The sequence below is a fragment of the Polyodon spathula genome, chromosome 13 (assembly GCF_017654505.1).
Source record: "Polyodon spathula isolate WHYD16114869_AA chromosome 13, ASM1765450v1, whole genome shotgun sequence".
NCBI classification, from domain to species: Eukaryota; Metazoa; Chordata; class Actinopteri; order Acipenseriformes; family Polyodontidae; genus Polyodon; species Polyodon spathula.
Genome location: NC_054546.1, coordinates 19,331,258 through 19,355,049, shown reverse-complemented (window position 1 = coordinate 19,355,049; position 23,792 = coordinate 19,331,258). Strand labels below are relative to the sequence as shown.

At 37.0% G+C, this 23,792-nt stretch overlaps 1 protein-coding gene across 1 annotated transcript in view; it reads right to left on the bottom strand.

Annotated features, from left to right (window-relative positions):
- LOC121325916 overlaps positions 1 to 23,792 on the bottom strand; it is a 98,629-nt gene that overhangs the window by 54,370 nt on the left and 20,467 nt on the right. The window contains exons 9-11 of the mRNA XM_041268992.1: positions 21,572 to 21,650; positions 20,620 to 20,723; positions 17,848 to 17,973 (exon numbers count right to left, since the gene is read on the bottom strand). Coding sequence (XP_041124926.1) covers positions 17,848 to 17,973; positions 20,620 to 20,723; positions 21,572 to 21,650 — 309 coding nt within the window. The remainder of the gene's footprint in view (positions 1 to 17,847; positions 17,974 to 20,619; positions 20,724 to 21,571; positions 21,651 to 23,792) is intronic.

The window sequence follows — 23,792 nt, the reverse complement described above, 5'->3', positions numbered from 1 at the left end:
CAGTGTTGTCAGACCTCGAATAATGCAAAGAAAATAAGTTCATATTCATTTTTAAACAACACAATACTAATGTTTTAACTTAGGAAGAGTTCAGAAATCAATATTTGGTGGAATAACCCTGATTTTCAAGCACAGCTTTCATGCGTCTTGGCATGCTCTCCACCAGTCTTTCACATTGATGTTAGGTGACTTTATGTCACTCCTGGTGCAAAAATTCAAGCAGCTCAGCTTTGTTTGATGGCTTGTGACCATTCATCTTCCTCTTGATCGCATTCCAGAGGTTTTCAATGGGGTTCAGGTCTGGAGATTGGGCTGGCTATGACATGGTCTTGATCTCGTGGTCCTCCATCCACACCTTGATTGACCTGGCTGTGTGGCATGGAGCATTGTCCTGTTGGAAAAAACAATCCTCAGAGTTGGGGAACATTGTCAGAGCAGAAGGAAGCAAGTTTCCTCCAGGGCAACCTTGTACTTGGCTTCATTCATGCGTCCTTCACAAAGACAAAACTGCCCGATTCCAGCCTTGCTGAAGCACCCCCAGATGAGTCCAATTTTCAGCTTTGCCCAACACCTGGTCATCTAATGGTTAGACGGAGACCTGGAGAGGCCTACAAGCCACAGTGTCTCGCACCCACTGTGAAATGTGGTGGAGTATCGGTGATGTATTTGTATTTTTGCATGTGATACAATTGACAATGTTTGACTTGTGTGTGAAACTGTAAATTGTTTATTATTATTTTTGTTCACCGTTAATTCTATATAATGTACATATGTTAACTTTTGCTGTTTAAGTCGTGGTTGGATTGTTTTCGTCAAAATAACGTGTAGTTATTTTATGAATTCTTATTTCAATCGATCTATGAGTTGTACCGAGTTTGCACCGTACTGTAATTGATTCATTCACTGCAGTTCTTTCTACCGTTTTCATAATGACATTTAACTAAAAATAAACCTGTAAATACAGTAATACTGTAAACATGTGAGTTCTGTTACTTATATGCATGTTAATGCCATGGCTTATGTGCACTCGTGGTTAATTCGACACCTTGGAAGAGTCGACACTAAATGGCCGTGGGGTGTCGAGTTAAGCGAGGTTTACTGTATGTGCATGTGTGTGTGTGTGTGTATATATATATATATATATATATATATATAGTATATATCATATATAGATATGTATCTAAATATATATATATATATATATATATATATATATATATATATATACACACACACACACACACACATAGTTATATATATATATATATACACACATATATATATATATATATATATATATATATATATATATATATATATATATATATATATATATATACACAGTACTGTGCAAAAGTTTTAGGCAGGTGTGAAAAAATGCTGTAAAGTAAGAATGCTTTCAAAAGACATGTTAATAGTTTATATTTATCAATTAACTAAATGCAAAGTGAGTGAACAGAAGAAAAATCTAAATCAAATCCATATTTGGTGTGACCACCCTTTGCCTTCAAAACAGCATCAATTCTTCTAGGTACACTTGCACAGTCAGGGATTTTGTAGGCATATAGTCAGGTGTATGATTAAACAATTATACCAAACAGGTGCTAATGATCATCAATTCAATATGTAGGTTGAAACACAATCATTAACTGAAACAGAAACAGCTGTATAGGAGGAATAAAACTGGGTGAGGAACAGCCAAACTCAGCTAACAAGGTGAGGTTGCTGAAGACAGTTTACTGTCAAAAAAGTCATACATCATGGCAAGACTGAGCACAGCAACAATACACAAGGTAGTTATACTGCATCAGCAAGGTCTCTCCCAGGCAGAAATTTCAAGGCAGACAGGGGTTTCCAGATGTGCTGTCCAAGCTCTTTTGAAGAAGCACAAAGAAACGGGCAACGTTGAGGACCGTAGACGCAGTGGTCGGCCAAGGAAACTTACTGCAGCAGATGAAAGACACATCATGCTTACTTCCCTTCGAAATCTGAAGATGTCCAGCAATGCCATCAGCTCAGAATTGGTAGAAAACAGTGGGACCCTGGAACACCCATCTACTGTCCGGAGAAGTCTGGTCAGAAGTGGCCTTCATGGAAGACTATCGGCCAAAAAGCCATACCTCCGACGTGGAAACAAGGTCAAGCGACTCAACTATGCACAAAAACACAGGAACTGGAGTGCAGAAAAATGGCAGCAGGTGCTCTGGACTGATGAGTCAAAATTTGAAATAGTTGGCTGTAGCAGAAGGCAGTTTGTTCGCCGAAGGGCTGGAGAGCAGTAGATGAATGAGTGTCTGCAGGCAACAGTGAAGCATGGTGGAGGTTCCTTGCAAGTTTGGGGCTGCATTTCTGCAAATGGAGTTGGGGATTTGGTCAGAATTAATGGTCTCCTCAATGCTGAGACAGACAGATACTTATCCATCATACAATACCATCAGGGAGGCATCTGATTGGCCCCAAATTTATTCTGCAGCATGACAACGACCCCAAACATACAGCGCAAGTCATTAAGAACTATATTCAGCGTAAAGAAGAACAAGGAGTCCTGGAAGTGATGGTATGGCCCCCACAGAGCCCTGTTCTCAACATCATTGAGTCTGTCTGGGATTACATGAAGAGAGAGAAGCAACTGAGGCTGCCTAAATCCACAGAAGAACTGTGGTTAGTTCTCCAAGATGTTTGGGCCAACCTACCTGCCAAGTTCCTTCAAAAACTATGTGCAAGTGTACCTAGAAGAATTGATGCTGTTTTGAAGGCAAAGGGTGGTCTTAAAATCACCAACAAAAGACATGACTACCCAAGTACACAAACAGAAACGTGACTGACTGCCTGTGAAAAGAAGAATAAAAACATTACTACCCGTTCTCAAATCATCGAAGACACACAGGCAGACATGTTCAAACAAGCATCATTAGCTGCCTGAGGAATTCGAAGAAAAGCTTTTACAATTTCAGCATTTCTTTATTATCCTTTTCTACTATTATTCTTTATATCTGTTCTAAAAGTACCAGCTTGGACAGATTGGAAATGCTGATCAGACCCCCGTATTTTTCAACAAGCCAAGCAATATCACAGGTCACAAAAAGGGAGAAAAACATGTGCGACAATCTGGACTGGAAATGAGATGCAGCGCATAACCATAATGCTCTGTGTGACAGACCGCCGCAAACTGCCTTCATACGTTATTTTCTTATATGCAGAATTGAGATTGTCTCTTTATAAATGCAACTTTATTTTAGTTTATATTTTTTCCTCAAATTGAGGGTGGGAACCTGGGTTGCATCCTAAATTGGAGGGTGTCTTAAATCCGAAGGAATACGGCATATACCCAGACTGTAATAACAAAATATGAAATCTATATAAATACTGCACGAATATTAACGGCCAATTTACAAACTGATGTCAGCTTCTTTTATATTAAAAGAAAGTGTGGTTATTCACAATACCGCAACCTATCACATCCTACAGAAACACCAAAAAAATGTCTTCACAGACAAAATTCTACAACAAACCACAATTCGAATGCAAGAGAGTGCCAACACAATAGACAGAAAAATGGCCACAAAGACAGCCCTTGGCTTGCATGCTCTTAACATCTATACATAGAGGGCACCAATATTATACTAAAATGTTCGCACAAGCCTTACTCAGAAAGCATTCTCACAATAATCTCAGTTGAATATGTTTTTTGTTTTTTTTGTTTGTTTTAACAGCAATAACAATTATATTAACTAGTTCTTGGAAAAATGCAATAATGAAAGTGTTGGATAATTGGGAAAGTGTTTGGGGTGTTTTCATCAGCTGTTATTCCCATTAGGATACAGGCCCCAGTGAGCCTTGCCCAGAGCCTTGCCCTTTCCCCAATGTTTTTCAGCATACATTAAATCTCCCTGGACTAGGCTACCTCAGCTAAGACTTCTTCCGAGTTCCTAGGTGAGGGATCAGGCTCAAGTTAGAAATGAAACGAATCACAATATAGCCTTCGATCCATAGGACAAAACAAATACCACACATTGGGCAGCAGCTTTGTCTCAAAAAAGGGAGGAAGGATACTGAACTATGACATTTTTTTTCTTAATCTTATTTGATTACTGTTAATTATCTGCACTTTACTACACACATCTCAACAACCAGGCACTTAGCCTAGTTTTTATATAACCGTCTCCATTTTATTATCGACTATATTTTGTGTCTCCATATATTTTAGTCTGAAAACATCAATAATTGTATAATCTGAAACAGGGCCATAACTAGGGCAGGATGAGCAGGGCGAGATTGGCAGCCACATAGGGCGCAAGCTGTGCGGGACAGAAAAATGACTTAGTTTAAAAAATAAATTAAAAAAAGGACAGATTTATTAACCCTACGCTGCCGACTCGCTTTAATTTCATGATTTCTTGTCAAATCTCAGCTGTCCAATGACAAATCTTGTTTCCTGCGGAGGGTGGGACACGTCTCCATTACAGCCATGTTCAATGGGGAATGGTATTAGCACTTAACTATTTCAAACGTCTGTATCTCCTGTTCCACATGTCCAAAAGTGCTGATCTATAACTCATATGAAAGCTAAAACTGGGAAAAACTAGTCGTCTTTATTTTTTTTTAATTGTTATTTAAAAAAAAAAAAAAACTAAAAGTTATATCCGCTTTTTAAAAAATACTTTTGGAATGTTTCCCCCCTGCTGTGTGTGTTTGGTTGCATGCAGCTGCAGGGCAGGAGATGACGACTGAGACAAGATACTAAACTGATATCTGAGATCCCCCTTATTTATTTTTCTACTGTTATTTTTTTATATACATTTTTATTTTATGTCCTGTTTTGAAAATGTTTTCCGGACGGAGGCAATCGAAATCTAAATGACCTGCCCGCATCCGATTCCTATTTAGGTGTCGTTTATTTTTTGTATTTTTGACCTTTTTGATTAGGCACGAAAATTAAAAAAACCTTACCTGATTGTTTGTCAAAAGGATAAATTCTTAGGGGAAGAAAAAATTTTTTACGTGCTCATTACAAACAGGTCGGAGGGACGATGGACCACAAAAAAACGTACGTCGATCATAGCACTCTGTCCTCCTACGTCTGCTGACTCTGTTCTATGATAGACTAGACTCCCTAGGGGGAATAACATAAAAAAACGGGATGACACCTGTAAAAATAAAATACAGGAAGGACACTCAGCTTTTTAAAAAAATTTCCGGTTAGTGCAAAATTTAACTAAACGCATGTTTCATGTTAAGTTACCAACACAGTAGTCAGAGTTATTATCATTATTTCTCTCTCCTCTCTCTAGCTACGGGGGCTGTTAAGGTACAAAATAATATATGTACACTAACAAAATCAAACTAAATATTGTAATTCCTGCTAGCTTCATTATAACAGCTCACATTAGTCACACCGTGGGTATGAAACATCCATGTTTCAGTACTATTATTAGAAAAAATAACAAGGAAATATGCATATATTAATAGAACTTTAACATTTCATTACTTAAGAACAAAGTCCTTGAAACGAGCAGGCAAATGAACAGGTCTGCGACTCATGGTCTGGGTGGAACGGGCTATGTCAATGTCCATAGAACGAATAGTTATCTCAGTGTTAGGACCATCTAGGTGATGTGGCTCTGTAGAGGATGAAGGTGAAATATCACCTTCAGGGTTGTGAACAGAATCAGCGGCAACAGGTGGTACAGGTGGTGTGACAGGTAGTACAGGTGGCACAGCAACTTCTTGGTGAGTGGCTGCCCTGGCTGGAATGGTACTCCGGCCTCTGTTTTCTGATAAACAAAAATAGGGAGAGTCGGGGTTGGCCACTGCAGGTAGGTCCCTGCGGCTGAACAGGAACAGGATACTGCGGGGGTGCTTTCGTTGCTGGGCTGGCTACATTGTAACATGGAAAGGTGGAAGTCACTTAGGCCTTCAGTCAATTATGGTGCACAACTTAAATTTGTCTATCAGGAAAGCATCTGTCTCTGATGCGGTACAGGACACCCTCTTGATCCTGCAGTTGTAGAGGCTGTACAACAACAAAAAGACCTTTCCAACGTGGTGCCAATTTACTTCTTGAGTTGGCTTGGTCACTCAGCCATACATGGTCTCCTTTTTGATAAGGTAAGTATTTTATTTTCTTCTCGTACTGTGTTTTCTGTCGCAGATAAGCTTGTTCATGGTGTTCCTGTGATGTCTGGTGCAGAGTTTATAATTTATGGCAAACAGAGGTCATACTCTGCAGGTGTCCCAGGAGAAGCTGTAGATGGAGCTTCTGGGTAGGAGAATAACAAATGCACAGGTAAATAAGCTTCACGTCCGTCTACCACAAAGAAAGGTGTGTTGGTATGCACATTAGTATTGTAGACTAATTGCATTTGGTTCAGGTGGCTGTCTCATGACTCCTGCTTGTCATACAAACACTTCGCTAGTTGGCCTTTTAACCCTTAGCAGTCCATTTATTCATCACTTGTCAGGTGCATTAGGTCCAATTTACTTTCACTATTTATTTTACATGCACTGTTTAAAATATATATTTTTTAACATACTGTTAAGTCCTCTCCTGATCACTCATTTTATCACCAAACTCCTCAATAATGCGTTATTGGCAGTCCAGTGACGTCAGCAGCAACTTTTTGAAAAGGTCGGCAGGCTTGAACAGTTTGAAGTGGAGCTCGATTGTTTCGTACTGGCATGGCTCTGGATTGGCATGTTACACATTGTTGGCAATAATGTCTCTTGCCATAAATGACCAGCAAAAATGGTCCTGTACTTGAGCTATTGTCTTTTTATTACCTAAATGACCAACTATTTGGTGTAGATATTGCAGAACCCGAGGTATTAACAGTTCAGGAACAAGGATCTGGTAGATGAAATCTTGGCCAGGTCAGTTCCGATAGCACGTGTATAATACCTCAGACTGTAGGCAAAGCTTAGGAAACTGTCTCCATAATACTTTAAGTTGTGTTGCACATTTTTGGATGGTCCAGAGAGGAGATCTTCTTCCTTGGGTTAACCATTCCCGAACATCTTCCTTTCAGGTCATGCTCCATTGGTAGCTTCCGTAAACTAACTAATGGATGCCGGTCAGTCACAATGGTGAAAAGTCCAGATAGCTAATGGCATTTGTTAACATGTGACTCGCACAGACGACAACTTTTTCAACACCTTGCCGTTCTTGAGCTAGCACTGAGCCAACAGCATTGTGTGATGCATCTGTATATAGTATAAATAGTTTCTTGAAGTCTGGATAGATAAGTATTGATGGTTCTGACAGTGCCGATCAAATGAAGTTGAAAGCATCTTCACATTGCTCATTCCATGTAAATGGGATGTGCTTCTGAGTTAATCTGTGAAGTGCAACAGCTTTTTGAGCAAACCATGAATAAAATGTCTGTAGTATGAACAGAGACCAATAAAAGCTCTTACCTCTGTGGCAGTAGTTGTCCAAGGCCTTCGAAATACTTTGGCTGTAATTGCAGGGTCTGGATGAATGCCGTCCTGTGAAACAACAAGTCCCAGAAACAGCACAGATGTTTGAATCAGCTGACATTTCTTAGGATGGAGCTTCAATCCATCCTGACGGAGCATGAAGAGCACTTTTTGAAGGCTTTTGAGGTGGTTTTCAAATGCTGTACTAAAGACAATAATGTCATCCAGGTAGACTATTGTTTTGGACCAATAGAGGCCACGTAACACCCATTCTACTAAACGCAGGAATGTCAGTGGTGCATTTTATACCTATGGGCTTGACCTTAAAATGGTAGAACCCATTGCTTGTGGTAAAGGCAGAATTTTCTTTGTAATTTTGGTCCATTTGGATCCGCCAATATCCACTAGACATGTTGATTGTGCTCATTTGAATGGCACCAGATAAAGCATCCAGGCTATCATCAACCCGTGGTAAGGTGTGGACATCCCTGATGGTAACAGAATTCAGTTTTCTGTAGTCAATCCAAAATCTGTATGACCCGCCCTTTTTCTTGACTAACAACACTGGAGAGGCCCATGGACTGTGACTAGGCTCAATCAAATCTGCATCCAATAACTTTTGGACCTGGTCGTTGATTTCTTCTCGTACTGGTGGTGAGGTGCGATACACACGCTGTTTGATTGGATATTCAGTTTTTTTTACATATGTGATGTTTAATTAGATCAGTTCTGACGTAGTCAGTAGGACTGGAGCTGAATATATCATGGTTATTGCCTAGGATTAGGTTGATTAAGAGCTGAGCTGTAATGAGGCTGTCTTTGTCAACGTGTAAATTGGGTAAGACGACAGTAGATGTAGTTGTGCTTGTAGTTACATTTGCCAGTGTACAGTCTATAGGTTGGTAGAGATCTGAAGGCAAGTTAAGGGCAGCATAGAACTGGCCTACCTGAGTGTCCCGTGGTAATTGCACATCATGGTGGGTCGGGCTGAGCAGGTGAACTGCTGTAACACCGTTTTCCACTGATGAGAGGCTACGGGCAACTGCAAGGTCACCCTGTAGCTGTAGGTGAGGTTCCAGGATGTCATGGAATCAATGCAATGTTGTCCTTCCTTTAATAGAAGACCTAACAGATACTGCAACAATAACTTCTGTTAGTGGTGGTAAGGTAACAGGAGATAGAATAGTTACATTGTAACAGTAAGGTGATGATTCAAAAGTGGAAGTGTTTCACTCCAGATTGTGCATACGCCTTGAGCAGTGTCAATAGCAGCACTTTGAGCCTTAAGAAAGTCCCATCCTAGCAATACATCTTGCTTACAGTTGCATACTACATAAACATTGGTGTTGAGTGTTTTTGTTCCAGGTCTTAATGTTACAGTTAGTAGTCCAAGAATATCTAATGGTTCTCCTGAAAGGGTTTGAGCCAACTGGTAACTGTTGTGTAATAGGCAGTGTTTAAGAGCTGTTGTGTCCTGTTTTAAGTTGTCACTAATAAGTGATAAACCAGCTTCTGTGTCCACAAAAATACTCCTGATCCTCAATAATGCCTCTTACATATGGCGTGCAAGACTTACTCACGTTTGCTGGTGGTTACAGTTAAGGTTGGTCAGAGGGTTGAGGTTGGGCCTCAGACAGGGTAGCTGGAAACTGGCCCCCATCTCCAGCTAACGCCAGTTTCCCAAACTGTAATTCAGCAAAATGTACTCGCCTTTGTTGTTGTTGTAGTAGTACTGGACTCGGTGAACGACGGTAGTTCCACTGGGAGCTCTCTTTACGTCTGTGTTCTGGTCGTTCATACCAGTCATGTGGCCTGGGATTCCGACTGGATCTGTCGTGATGGTCACTATGATACGGTGGAGGTCTCTCCTCGTGTCTGCAGTTTGGCTGCTCATACCTATCATTTGAGCTTGGACTTCGAGTGAACCTGTTGTAGTAGTCATGGTCACTGCGTGTTGGACTTCGGCCTCGGTTGTAAAAATGCTCCTCTCATGCATCATTAAATGTACCATGTGTAGATGGCAGTTGATGGTCACTATAATAACGGCTGGGGTCATCGTTCCGGTCCCTCTCAAAAGATGGTGTTCTCCTGTGCGAGATAGAACTGCTATTCCAGTCAGGTGATTATGCATAGCTTGCTTAATTGTGAGTGTCCATCTTGCTGTGATCCGAGCAGGAATGCCTCAGTGAAGTTAATTCAGTCTGTAATTACTCTACTTTAAATGTAAGTTTATGAAGTTGAGTGGCTTGCCTATGTAGCCTTGGATAGGCTGTGAACAGTAGAGGGTGCTGTCATTACTGTTTCTACAAATGTATTTGTTAAGCTGAAGCCAGTTGGAGGAGTAACTTGTAACGATGTGCATGCTCTCTCACACTGACATGCAATTTTAAGTGCTTCTTCTGGCATGGTCAATCCAAATTTGTAGATTTTAACTTGCAACACTGGGTCAAGTCCAGCAATAAAATATCAGAAAGTTTCCCCTGCTGTAGCTACTTCTCCATATTCAGGGAAAGCCTGTTGTCTAGATATCTTAATTCAGCAGTGTAAACTCCAAGTTGCTCATTGGATTTTGCGAGGTCTGGCATTTAAATATGTCTGAAAAGTTCTAAGAACCTGCTTTTGTCCAAAAATACTGTACTCTTACATACCTCATCATAGTTATTCTTCACAGCATCTGAAAGACTGTCCCAGTAACTGAATGCAGCTCCTGCCAGTCTAGATGGTAAAAGTTTAGCTTGTCTTCACAAACAAAACATCAATGCTGATAGTAGCGCACATACAATTGCGTACTGCACTATAAAGCCCTCATATGCGATCGTCATTCAGTATTGTTTATATATATATATATATATATATATATATATATATATATATATATATATATATATATATATATATATATATATATATATATATATATAGCAGTATATAGTCATCAATTATTAGGTGTTGTACCGGTCCATTAATTAATTTATAGGCTTCTTTTTATGTTCGTGTACAAGCACATGTTACCGCAGTCTTTTTACCCGTCTCTTTTTTTTTTTTTTTTTTTTTTTTTACAACCACTGTTGCTACCAAGAAATATGTAAGGCCATGGGTTACATTTGGTTCTCGGGATCCGTAGCGTGGACAAATGAATCAGGCCAGGTGCCTGATCTTGCTTACAGCTTACAAACACAAAGTAATTGGCCAGTACATAAACTGTGGTACGATTAGAGTGAGAAAATGATAAAAGTAAAGGGAAGCAGTCGTCAGCAATCTGCACTCCACCACGTCTTCCGCACAACAACCTCCTCCTCCTTTTCTCCCAGCATTTTCTTTCTTCTCTCTAGCTACGGGGGCTGTTAAGGTACAAAATAATATACGTACACTATAAATATAAATATACATATTATAACTTATATAACGTCGGAAAGCGGTAGGGGGGCGCAAATATTCTTGCTCGCCCCGGGTGCTAAGATACCTAGTTATGGCCCTGATCTGAAAACACTTGTTTCTGATAGTCATAGACGACTAAATAAAGCACCACTGAAACTGAGATGCTTCTCTCCTCTTCAACTGAAGACTTAAAAAAAAATTGGGAACCACTGCAGTAGGATCATTCTTATACCCACAAGAACACTTAGAGAATCTTTTGTAAGAAGGATGAAAGCACTTGTATCAAAATGAAACTTGCTTTTCATTTTGTAGGCCCAGTGCGAAGTAGTCTGGTGGGGGAAGCACATAAATGAGGTGGGATTAATACTACAAGGATGAAAGAAGGATTTACAAAACAAGCTGAAAGTGCTGGGGATGAGGTAAATGTTTTCCAACAACAAATGTACAGATCTGAATGCACAGAGTGTACTCTAGTAATTGTAGCTTGTAAATTCTAGGGCAGGCGAAGACCTACGTGCAATTATTAGGTTAACAAAAGCACACACAGAAAGTAACACAAAAAGGTCTGAAATCAGTTATAAAGTTGAACCGTCACCCCTGATAATACTGCACTGCCAACAAGCAGTTTCCTTCATGGGTCATCCATAGACCAGTGGGTTTAAGTCTTATGCAAAAGGGAAACTAGGAAAAAAACAGACCTGCCCCATGCAAGGTAAGTGGAAACTCTGCTGTTTAACCTTTTCACGGACTACCTCTACCTCTCCTGCTGTTTCACTGTGAACATTGCTTGTTTACATCAATATATCAAAATCTTAGTTGAAGCATTGTATAGCCACACAACATTCAATTATAGATTACAGAAAAAACACTCAGTGATTAAATACAGATTTCAGCCAGTATATATTTCAGCTGTTCCCTTATATAACTTTATTGCAATCCTGTGTCCTGTACCTTTATTTTCAGTGACATCTCACAAGATCACAATTTCACAAAAACATAAAAAAGGGGCCTAATTTGACCAGAAAGAGGCTGTGTGTGTGTGTGTGTGTGTGTGTGTGTGTGTGTGTGTGTGTGTGTGTGTGTGTGTGTGTATATATATATATATATATATATATATATATATATATATATATATATATATTTTTCAAAATCTGGAGAGAAAAAACCCTCCAAGAGAACCAAAAAGCCTTTATTTTAAATAATGTATTAATGTCAAGACTCCCATCACTGGTAGGTTAGGAGAGACGTGAAGTCCCATCAAAGGTGATGAAAAGATTCAATATAATTTCTATAATTTCTTTCCTAGTATCTTATTATGTTTTGTAAAAATATCTGTTGTTATTGCTTAGATGATTACTGTAAAGCTATAAATATTTGAGAACACAATGTTTGGCGAATCACACCAATAAAACTGTTTTTTTCTCCAGAAATGTTGGCGACTTGCTGCAATATACAAAGTATTGATGTATTGATAGTGGAATTTGACGTTCGTGCCAAAAATGTCTGCGTTTTTTTTTTTTTTATACTCAAAAAACTAATAATAAAAGGCTTGCAAATATTTACGGCTTTACAGTATTTGCAATATTGCTAACTATTCCAGAAAAAAAAAGGGAAAAAACTGGGGAAACATATCAGTGTTGCATAAGCTTCCCGGCCTTAGTGCAACACTAATATTCTTCCCCAGTTCACTTTAGAATGAGGTCATTGTAGAATTACAATGCATAGCACATTTAAGATGATGTTAAACAGGTAAGACATGTAACATTAGGGATGATATAAAGTATTTCTTTACAAAGATGCCCTTTAGTTTAACAGGTCAGCCAGACAAGGTTAAGGCCACTTTGCAGACATTTAAAAACCCCATGGTACTTACTGAATAGCACAGCCTGTTAATCCCTGAGCCCAGCCCTTAAAACACGACCCTTTCCCTGAAGGAAAGGGCCTCTTTGTAATTGAGCATGCATTTTAAAAGCGCTACCCCCCTGTATAAATATCTTTAAAGAAAACAATGGGATAAACTATTTCAAGGCACTGCTTCCAGTGCAACAACATTAGACCAAGAAGCATTTCATTCTCTGTAAAATGAATGGTTGATTCGTTCTATTCGGGCAAACAATACAGTAAAACTACAACAAGAAACAGTATTGAAAGTAAAGGAGACCCTCTTAACATCTGCAACAAGTGACAAAGAAAAGAATGAGTGGTTAACCTACTGTTAGGGGGAAGAAAAAGAAGAAGAAAAAAAAAACAGGCTACCTTATCAGGCCCTATAATTGCTAACCCTTTATTCATTGTCCACCATTGCTTTGCCTCCTAAGATTCCACTAATTGCTGACAGATTTGATTTCTCTGTGACCGTAGGAGTCCTGTTCTTGGCCTTTACAACAAGTAATTGCTTTATTTTCCCCCCTCGTCTTTCCTCAAAATGGAATTCCCTTCTTCCCTGCATGTACCTCTTTAATGGTTTCCTTCTCTGTTATTAAATCCTCACCATTTAAATCACATTTAGAGATGTTTTGAATAACTGATTCCAATTACTTAGGCCCTTACCAAGAAGCAGCTGAAAACGCAAGTCATTACTTGCCCAGGCACAAGGAGATACACCTTGCAATGCTGGTCTCCTGTGCACGGCATTGCGTTTCCAAAGAGCAAGGTGCAATTTGTACTCACAGGAGGTATGTTCTCAACAAATTTACAGCTTCCCTATTTCCTGAAGCCTATAATTTGTTTAAGACCAGGGGTGTTCATCTCAAGTCCTCAGGGGGCTTTTAAACAGGCCACAATTTTTGTTCTGGATCTGCTTTTTTTTTTAATGTACATTGCTTTCCAGAATACACACATACACACACATGGCAGTATTCTTCACAGCCTATGAGATTTCAGACATCTGTGCTAATGCTTTTTTGTTTTTGTATGTCAGTCTACAACACAGTTTTAAAAATGTGACTCTTGTGTTGAGTTTGGTTGTAATAAAAATAAAATTAAGAATGTTTTAGATTATGTTGTTATCTCTTTTTTTCGTCCTTGTTGTTTGTATAATAAACCTTTATGACCCACAGATGTATTAGATTTAGATTTTCAATTACTTGATCTAGGCTACCGATGCTGAAAATTAGCAAATACATACAGTGACATCATCTAGGGTCAATAGCTGAACTGCTGATCAAATTTGATGTTGTTGGTCTATAATCTATAATAAACATAATTATTCACCACATACTGTAAGTTTTTTTTATTTGAAACAATGTGAATATTCATTATAATAAAGCCTTATTTGTTCTCTAAGTTGTTCAGTACTAGTAACTGTTTAATGGTAATGGTCAACTATTTAGCCTTCCTGTCAGCACTTAAGGTAAATAGCTTCAAACACATTTATCATTTTACGGTGTTCACAATCATTCTGACTTGTTTTGAGTTCTATTGCTCAATTATTTGATTTTAATCATAAGGAGCTGGCAATAGCAGTATACAGGCTCAGATAATGGAAGATTAAGCATAACTCAGAACCAGTAAGAATGATTTTTAACATTATACAAAAGAAAATAAAAGGTAAAAGAAATAAAAATAAGCTATTTCCCCTGTAAAGAATATGCAACTGTCTCGGATGCCAAAATCAAAATTATACATAAGCTATCCTTTTAAATGTGACATGAGCTAAAATGTTAAAACGTGGCCAGCAAAGAAAACAGGGGAGACTAATAGGTGCAGACTGCCCAATAGTGTTGATGCTATTCAAAGTGAAAATGGCAGGGTGTTGGGACTACACCTTTAATGACAACTGAATACACTATATTTGAACACCTCTGGTTATGATTAATTCCCTGATTAGCTATCTTTTATTTCTACATCTTTTGAAAAATTGGCAGACATAGCATGGCAAGTCAGTGCCCCTGACTTTGTTGAGTACAGTGTGTGACTCTTGGAGTGATGTTTCCATTCAGTTTAGCTGGGATTTCCCTTCAGTTTAGCTAGGGGGCTCACTAGAGTTACATGAGAGTAGAGGCATGATTTTACAATAACTGGGAGAATATTAAAGGCTAATTAGACCAGTTACAAAAAGGGCAGTTTATTTTTCACTTAACACAATTAGCTGTAAACTGCATTTGCGTCTGTTTCCTGTCCAAGTGCTTAACACAAATGAAGTATCTATGCTATGTATTCATAGTTTCTTCCAATGCTACTGGAAAGAAGGAATTCATTTTAGGAAACAATATACAGATGAATACAGGGGTACAGGGAATGGCTGTCCCTTATAGGAGTGTTTTTTGCAAAAGATTTCTCCCAGTTACATTCCCAGTGGACAGCAGATCTGACAAACACTGATAAAGGGTCAATAGAAGTTGTTTGGTAGGGTTGTTTACTTCCTTAATGTTTAAACATCAGTATTAATTAGTGTGAAAACATATAACATATTGGGATGTTTGTAACCAACAAGAAAAGCCATCACTTTTTATAAATTACGGTGACATGTATATGGAAAAGACTGTAAAGATATACTGACCACAAATAAATTGCCTTTTAACTATGCACTCACTGCTAGATACACATTAAGGCTAACACCTCAAATGTGAAGACGTTGTAAAAGACATTTAGTCAAAATGTTTGTCACTGAATTCCTATTAGTATTTTTTAATTCAGCACTATTGACTGTTTAAGTTAGATACAAAATGTAACACTCTGGAGTGGCAGCCCATGGTGGACCTGGCGTTGTTGACAGGGTTACAGCACGTGCTTCTGATTTTTTGTCTGTAGACGTAATTATTTGCATTATATCCCGAGAAAAATAAATAATTCCCGATGATAGTGTTCTGTTTACATATTTGAGGACCAATATAATAGTAAGCTATTAAAAAAACTCTAATTGTTGCTTTACCACCCAATTTAAACATGTTCTCTCAATGGTTAGTTAGAGGAAATACTAAAGCTTTGAGTTGTGCTGTCAGTAACTAGAGAGAAAAGAAAGAGAAAACCATTTAAAAAATAATTCATATTATTACTATTTCAAAACAGATTCTTTAACATGAAGCAATCAAGACTGTAAAGGTGGTTGGTTATCTGGAAAATTTAAATATTTTCAAAACAACTGCACCAAAAAAAGTAAAATACCCCTGAAACTGCCAAACTCCTTGGTCATTATAACTCAATTTTAATCATGTGTGTAAACTAATGTCTGATAAAAATCAATGAAATTAAACATCTGGCAGGACTTCAAAACCTGGCTGTTGTTATTGTTGTATAAACTGTTTCATATGTTGACTATAACTCACATAAAAAAAAAAAAAAAGATAAAAAAAAAAGAAAAAAAAGAGGAAAAATATATTGCTGGGAGAACATAATTGCTTTAAAATGAGAAATGTATAACATAAAACATTAAGTGTGTCACCAAAACATGCCAACGATTTAAAACTGATAGTTAGTCACTTGTAATTGGAATAATTAAGCAGGGAGCATGACACATGTCATAAAAAATAATAATGATAAAAATAAATAAATAAATAAAAATCAGGACAGAAATAATACAAGAAACTACATAATTATTTAACTCTTAACATGACACTGTTGACTTCAGAAACCTTTGAAAAAGTATCAGTGTCGATTACGGGTAACAAAAAAGACTTCCATTTCGTCCTGCTAGCTAAACAGTATGTGGTGGAAACAGTTTGTGCACTTTTTAAACATTGTAATCCACATGTGTTTACACTAGGCTGCTATGCAAAGTATGAGAGGCTGATGAGTTTTGCTCTTGGCGTTAAAATTTACACAAAAATGTTAAGCTATTGCAGATCTTACAAACAGCTGATTATTCTAATAGAAAGGTTTGTCAACACCAGTCTTCGCAGTGCCTTGAAGGTTTTGTAGGTATAATTAAATAATGAAGAGCTTTAGGACCTAGTCAGGGGTTTCATTGGTTCAATTTAATAATTCAAGACATGGAACAATGATGACTGGAAATGCTGCTGCTGTTATCAATAATAAAATAAAAATGGAAACTGAAAATAGGCTTTAAGTCATGGATAAGATTTCAAGCCTGGATGGGTAGCTCTGACCCTTCCAGACCAGGTCTTTATTCCATCCATGTTTTAAATGGTTTAATTGTACCAATTATCCTCTCATCCAGGTCCCAAAGCGGTTCATTATTTCATTATATCTTTTAAACCTGGTATAGAATGGCCCTCCAGGACTGGAGTTGCCCAACCCTGGTTCAAGAGCTTTTTCTTTAAAATCGTAACCCTTCATTTTCCACAAGAAACTTAATTACCTATATTATATGGTGGTTGCAGAATTTCTCTTTTACAAATGTGTTAATTGTATGCCATGCTTAAAATATTAATTACAGTGTATTATTATTATTATTATTATTATTATTATTATTATTATTATTATTATTTTTATTATTATTTTTTCCCAATTTGGAATGCCCAATCGCTTTTCCCCTCACTGCAGCAATTCCCTGAAGGTTCTGAGGGCGCCCTCCGATCCTACAACCAACAGGTTCCTTTTTCAACCAAGAACTTGAGAGCAGAACCTCAGGAGAACAAAGGCCAGCCTTGCAGGTGACCCCTCTGAGCTCACGGGGCGACTGGCCAGCAGGGTCCGCTGTAGTGTGATGAGGAGAAACAGTCCTTGCCGGTTTTTCCTCCCTAATCCATGGGAGTGTCACAGCCAATGTGAGGCTCCCTTTGGAGTCCCCAGCGAGACAGGCCTACTTCACACAGCCATGACACAAACCTGCGCTATATGACTCACCCTGCGCACCATGCGGCTGCAATTCTACCAGGTGAGCTGCTAATCTATTTTAGTGATCGTGAAATTATAAGGAAGTCAAAAATATTACAAGATGTTAGGAACAAGCCCTACTGGTATCACCTGTTCTTTAGTATACTCGCTTGGCAGGGTAACCCAAGCCCAATTAAAGTTTTACTGTAATTCTCAAGAATTTCTGCTTTATAGGTTGTATGTTCCATACAAGACGTGTGTATACTCCGATTATAGGATTCTGCGTTGAATGCTTAGGTGATTTTGGCTGGTATAAGAGATGCACATTATATTTACCTGGTGAAGAGTTTTCTCCAGCACATTACATTGCTCTTGTAAACTTTGTCTGTGCTGCTTCAGAAGGGCCAGCTCTGTTGAAATGTCAGCCATAGACTGCTGGAAAATGTTCTGTTTCTCTGCAAACTAAAACAAAGAGTAGAGTAAGGATGATAAATCGCACAAGCAGGAGGCATTCCCTCAGTTTAAATATGCAAGTAAAATGTACTTTCAATAAATACTGTACATAGTTGAATGCTAACCTATGCATTAACTACAACCTTACATTTTAACTATAATGTTACTTTGAAGCACTGTACAAAAATGTTGTCTTACAATAATAACAAACAAACAAAAAAATCTTGTTTGCTTTATTGACCAAAAAATATGGCTGTGAAGCATATAAACACAGAAACTTTTTTTAAATTTTTATTTTTATTCCAACCCTGCAGCTGGAATATCCTTAACAAAAGACCTGCTGTGTACAGTATATATTTATAAAGAAACTTTAATATTGGATTCCTTATTGATTACCCTGCTATAGCAATATAAAGCATCTTGTCTCTCTCCAAACTCATAATATTGTATTTGTTATATAGAATTCTATTCCAAAAATGTGACATATAGGTAAATTGCTAGAATAGGTTGAGGAGCACTAAGATGACGTCAAGAAATCCAGAATCCAAAATCAAGTATCCTGTCGCTTATTCATGTCACAAACACGCATTTCAAGTGAGTGGATGTGGATTCAATTGACACATGTTTCTGGCAATTCCCGGGCAAGCTACAATTACTGTAGCTTTCCTGGAATTCCTATGATCCATAACTGTAGCTACCACATGCAGTATATTCACAATTGACCAGTGAGATGCCGGGAACAGATTATGTACAATAAGCTTGATAAAATGCAAACTCAAACTATGCAGCAAAGTTGCTATGTGTATTTTGTATACAATAAATGTAAATACCATGCATAATTAATATTTGTTCAATGCACAAAACCCCCATTACACGGCTTATCTGGAGCACTGATACCACTGAACTATTATAAACAACATGGCTAGGTAACTGATTCCAACCCTCACCACTCTCTGTCTAAAGAAATGTCTTCTATCCTCTGTCCATAATTTGTCTACTTAATTTCCACTGTGTCCTCTAGTCTTGGTTTCTGTGCTGTGGTTGAAGTATTGGCTATGTTTTACCTTGTAAACTCCTTACTGCTAACACAACCTATGGAAGTATACAAATAGGACTGTCTTATAAAGTGCACAGAAGGATAAACTCTGAAAGAATGTATTAAACACACACCAAGGAATTTTGTTTTAGTGTAAAATCGGGACATGGTTCTGCCATTTATCAGTCAAAGAAAACAAGACTGATGGGTAGAGAGATGAAAAGATATTAGTTAAGTGCTATTAATCTTGTTGTGCAGAGAACATATGTTATAATCCAATTGGGACAGGTGATGAAACTGTGGCGAGATATTTGTTGACTGTCGTGGCAGTCACCATTGAAGAAGCCCATTAGTAAGTTAAATAAATCTCTTTTTGCATGACATACTTTCAGGTAATCTTGTACTTGTACACCTGGAGAGTGAAATGGTACCCCACCCTTTTAAATGCCTTCTTTCCACTCCTTAGTAAAGTTAAATACATGTCCAGTAGGTTCAGCAATTTCTTAAATCATGATGAGTAACTTTAGGTTTGTAACAGAGTGTAAAGCTTTCATATGCAATTCTAAAGATACAGCAGACACTATCATATCAAGGCATTGCTGGATTTATGGCCATTGACAGCTGTACATGTTGAGCCATACATGCCAGCATTTTTCACGAATAACAAAGTATTTTCTTTTTCCTTCCTGTACTCCCTGGAATTAACAAATCTGCATTAAATTGTTTTTTTTGTTTGTTTTGTTTCTTTTTTAGTACAATAATCCTTCAGTGTTTCAGCCTATTAAACCATGTGCTTTTATGTTGATGTTCCTAATGCAAATTTATATGTACAGCATAACTAGACCAAATGAATCCGTACAAGTGCTGCGCAGGCTCACTTCATTCTGTTTGCAGCAATTCACTATGGATCATTTAACCCTCCAAACATTGGACACAGAAGGTTACAATTACTTATAGCTCCCAATAGAATACAATAGAAAGATGGTATACAGTCCCCTTTGATAAGGCACTCCTGATACTAAGAATAAGGAATGGGGAAACATATCAGCAAGCAAAGCTAGTTTCCTAATCAACAGTGATGTCGAGGTTGTAAACAAAAAGTAGTGTTGGTAATGGTATGAACTAAATGGAACATTAAGTATAAATACAATTATATTGACCAAACTGCTATTATGATATGATATCAAAATAATTGATTATCCTCTAGAAAAAAGGGAATAAAATTAATAAGATCCACATTTCGAAGAACATTTTTATATGGAATCATCAACAAGATGGAAAATGTGTATTTATTTTTGAATAAGTAGCCCTATTCACTATGACTTGTAGGTTATTTTAATACATTTTTTAAGTTTTTAAATTATAAAATATATTGTGACATTCCTAAAGTCTAGGAACTGAGTGCATCGTGCAGTTTTCCTATATAAGATGTTTAAAAAAGTAAATAAGTCCAAACTTTTTTTGTACACATTGGTGATTTTGAAAGTTGGGTTGTTTTATTATTATTTCATGAAATTGTATTTTGCAACAGCAGTTTTATTTGCAATGTGTTTAAAAAAATAAACCTAATAATAATCATGTCCATTACATTTTTAAAATGTTTTTTTTAATTGCCTTACCTCTCCTTCCTTCATCAGGATTTCATGTTCTTCTCTCCGGGTGGAATGTCTACACTTCTCCGAGATCAGCCACTTCTTATGATTTTCAATGCATGCTTCAAAATCTGTACCAAACAAAGAACAGCGAACATGCAATGAGAGGAAAGGTTTTTGAAAAGGGAATGGTACGTAATCCATACATAACTATGGACACATGACTTAAAGGAGTGCTAACCAATGCATTGTCTTACATTGTATTAGCTTTAACATTCATTTGTTTAATGAATTGTCAGTTCATAGAAATACCTCATATACAATGCTGTAGGTGACTCTTGTATCCAGGTAACATTTCTGTAGTTACATGGTCTGGATACGGCTACTGTAGACCATTGGAGTGAGTTTGAATGATAACATGTGATGTGATTGGGTAACAGGAAGCACCAGCTCCTTTTCTTCAATAGCGTTGTCTTTAAAATATCTTCATGTTCCACATTGAAGTATAAAAATTGAGCAAAAGCTCTTCAGCATAAGAAAAGGAGGACCAGTGATGGTATTGCTGGTTCTCTTCTCTTCGTCAAACATTAGTAATGTGTTCCATCTTGGGTACATAAGTACCCAACAAACAAACACATACTTCTGCCCTCAAAGTCTGCAGGTTTGCCACTGCAACTGAAACTGACTGAGTCGGTATTACTCTTTGCAGCACTTTACCATTAATTTCTAATAAGTTTTATTAAAATGTACCTTACTATTCAGTTAACACACACACACACACACATATATATATATATATATATATATATATATATATACACACACACACACACACACACACACACACACACACACACATATATATATATATATATATATATATATATATATATATATATATATTAGCACACCACTCTACATCAGCTTCCTACTAAGACAGTTTTAAAAGAGGGCCACTCCCCCAAGTCCAAGTACAAACCTGCAATGACAGAGTTTTGAACTTTTAAAAGCTGATGTTCCTGGTTTCTTGTTGTTTTCAAATAGCAATGCAGATGAGCCTGAAATATAGAAATAGCAATATTTTAATGAAAATAAATATTAATCAAATTCCATATATAAACAAAAATAAATAACCAAAGTGGCAGACTTGACTGTCCGGTAGAAACATAACATTGATCTGCAAGACTCTCCTGGAGGAAAGCTCCTAGAAGTTCCCCATAAATATAATGTACTTGTGTTGCTCGATAACTTATTAGCTAAAAAACTTATCTGATAAAAGAGAATGAAACACACAACTAGCTCACCAAGAGAATTTATGTAACAGTATTTATTTTCTGTTTACACTGTAAAGAATAAAAAGCACTGGATGTAAGCTTTGATTTGAATGACTTGGGTATCTTAGCCCTTGCTCCCTCTTTTTCACTTTCTTCACCAACTTCTGGGTTAAGCTAATCAAAATAAACCAAACATTTTACATACACATATTTATGGTATACATAGGATTGCTGATTGCTGGCTATGAGGTACATCATTTATCTAATTTGTTCTGTCATCGCTGGTATACCCTTAATCCATGCTGTGGATGTCGTAGGGTATTTGAGCCGACACCAGTTATTAGATCCATATCATAACATAATTGCCTGGAAGCATCTATCCTATATAGGAGAATTATGAATATAAACCATATTCTCTGTTATAAAATGAATGAATAAATAAATAAACATCACAACAATGGGAATCATTCAATTATGTTAGGATAACCTTTTCCTTTCAACAGAAAGATATATATATATATATATATATCTATATATATATTATATATATAATATAATATATATCTAATATATAACTGTATCGCACATAGCGTAACGGCATTGCCGTAATGTCATTTGGTCCTAGTAGTAGTCGTAGTCTCTTCTCATCATCTTCTTCTTCTTCTTCTTCTTCTTCTTCTTCTTCTTCTTCTTCTTCTTCTTCTTCTTCTTCCAGTTCAAAGGCGTATTCCTACCCTGCATTCTCTGTTTTGATTACTTAATATGACATCTACAGATCTTTGTGGACGACATTAACATGTAAATGACAATGGTACACTTGAAAGCAATACCTTTACTGTGTGCAAACAGTATCAGGCAGACACAACCTGTGTTTGAAAAGGTCAAATACCCTGGGAGCACACACAACAAGCCAGGAACTGTAATCTTGATTTCAGATTTATTGAGGTCATATCTTAGAGATACCCCTTAAGGGATCTCATTCTTCCATGAAGAAAAAAAAAAGAAATGTGCTCTTTTGTTTTGCCCTTTGGCATTGGGGGACAAAAAAGGGCAGCCCTTATCTGAAAGTAGAGACGCAATGTATGATCACAGGTAAAAAGGATTTTGTATCACATTATATTGAGTTTATCTAGCATATAACAATAAAAGGTTATGTTGCTGACATTAGAACTCATAGACTGTATGTGACAGATAACAGCCAACATCTGCCCTTTAAAATTATTAGAAGACTGATGAAAACTGGGTCTATTATTATTATTATTATTATTATTATTATTATTATTATTATTATTATTATTATTATTATTATTATGATTATTAAATCTGTATGGATATTATATGTATTGTATTTATGAAATATACACAGACACACAGGTTTATTTTGTGCCATATCTTAAAATTATTTAAATTAATTGCTTGGTTAGTATAGAATTATACTTGAAATCATTTGGTATTTGCACTTTGAGATCATGAAAATGAAAAAAAAAAAAAAAAGAGTTTAAATGAATCACAGATAGCTAATGATCATCTTACTCAATGTGTACTCTTTGATGCAAAATGGGATGATTGATTTTATATGCTGTATAATACATTCCGCATTATGGATTTCTCAGACACTTATTTGTATGTAATACTACCTTATTCCACTGGGTGCACTATATATTAGTACTGGGATAGTGTTTTGAACAAACATTTATTCAGTTGTATTTTGAAGGCAATAATTACAGTGTTCACCAGATGTGAAGTAAGCCACAAGGTTTTATATGTAATATAATATCTGCCATCTAGAATAAAACACATGAACATGACAAATCTATGCTAACCCTAATACAACTGTATGTACATATTATACCATATGTAATGATGGATTTTACTTGATTAATTCATATTTATGGTACAGTTTACCTTGTTAATTTTTTTTTCAAC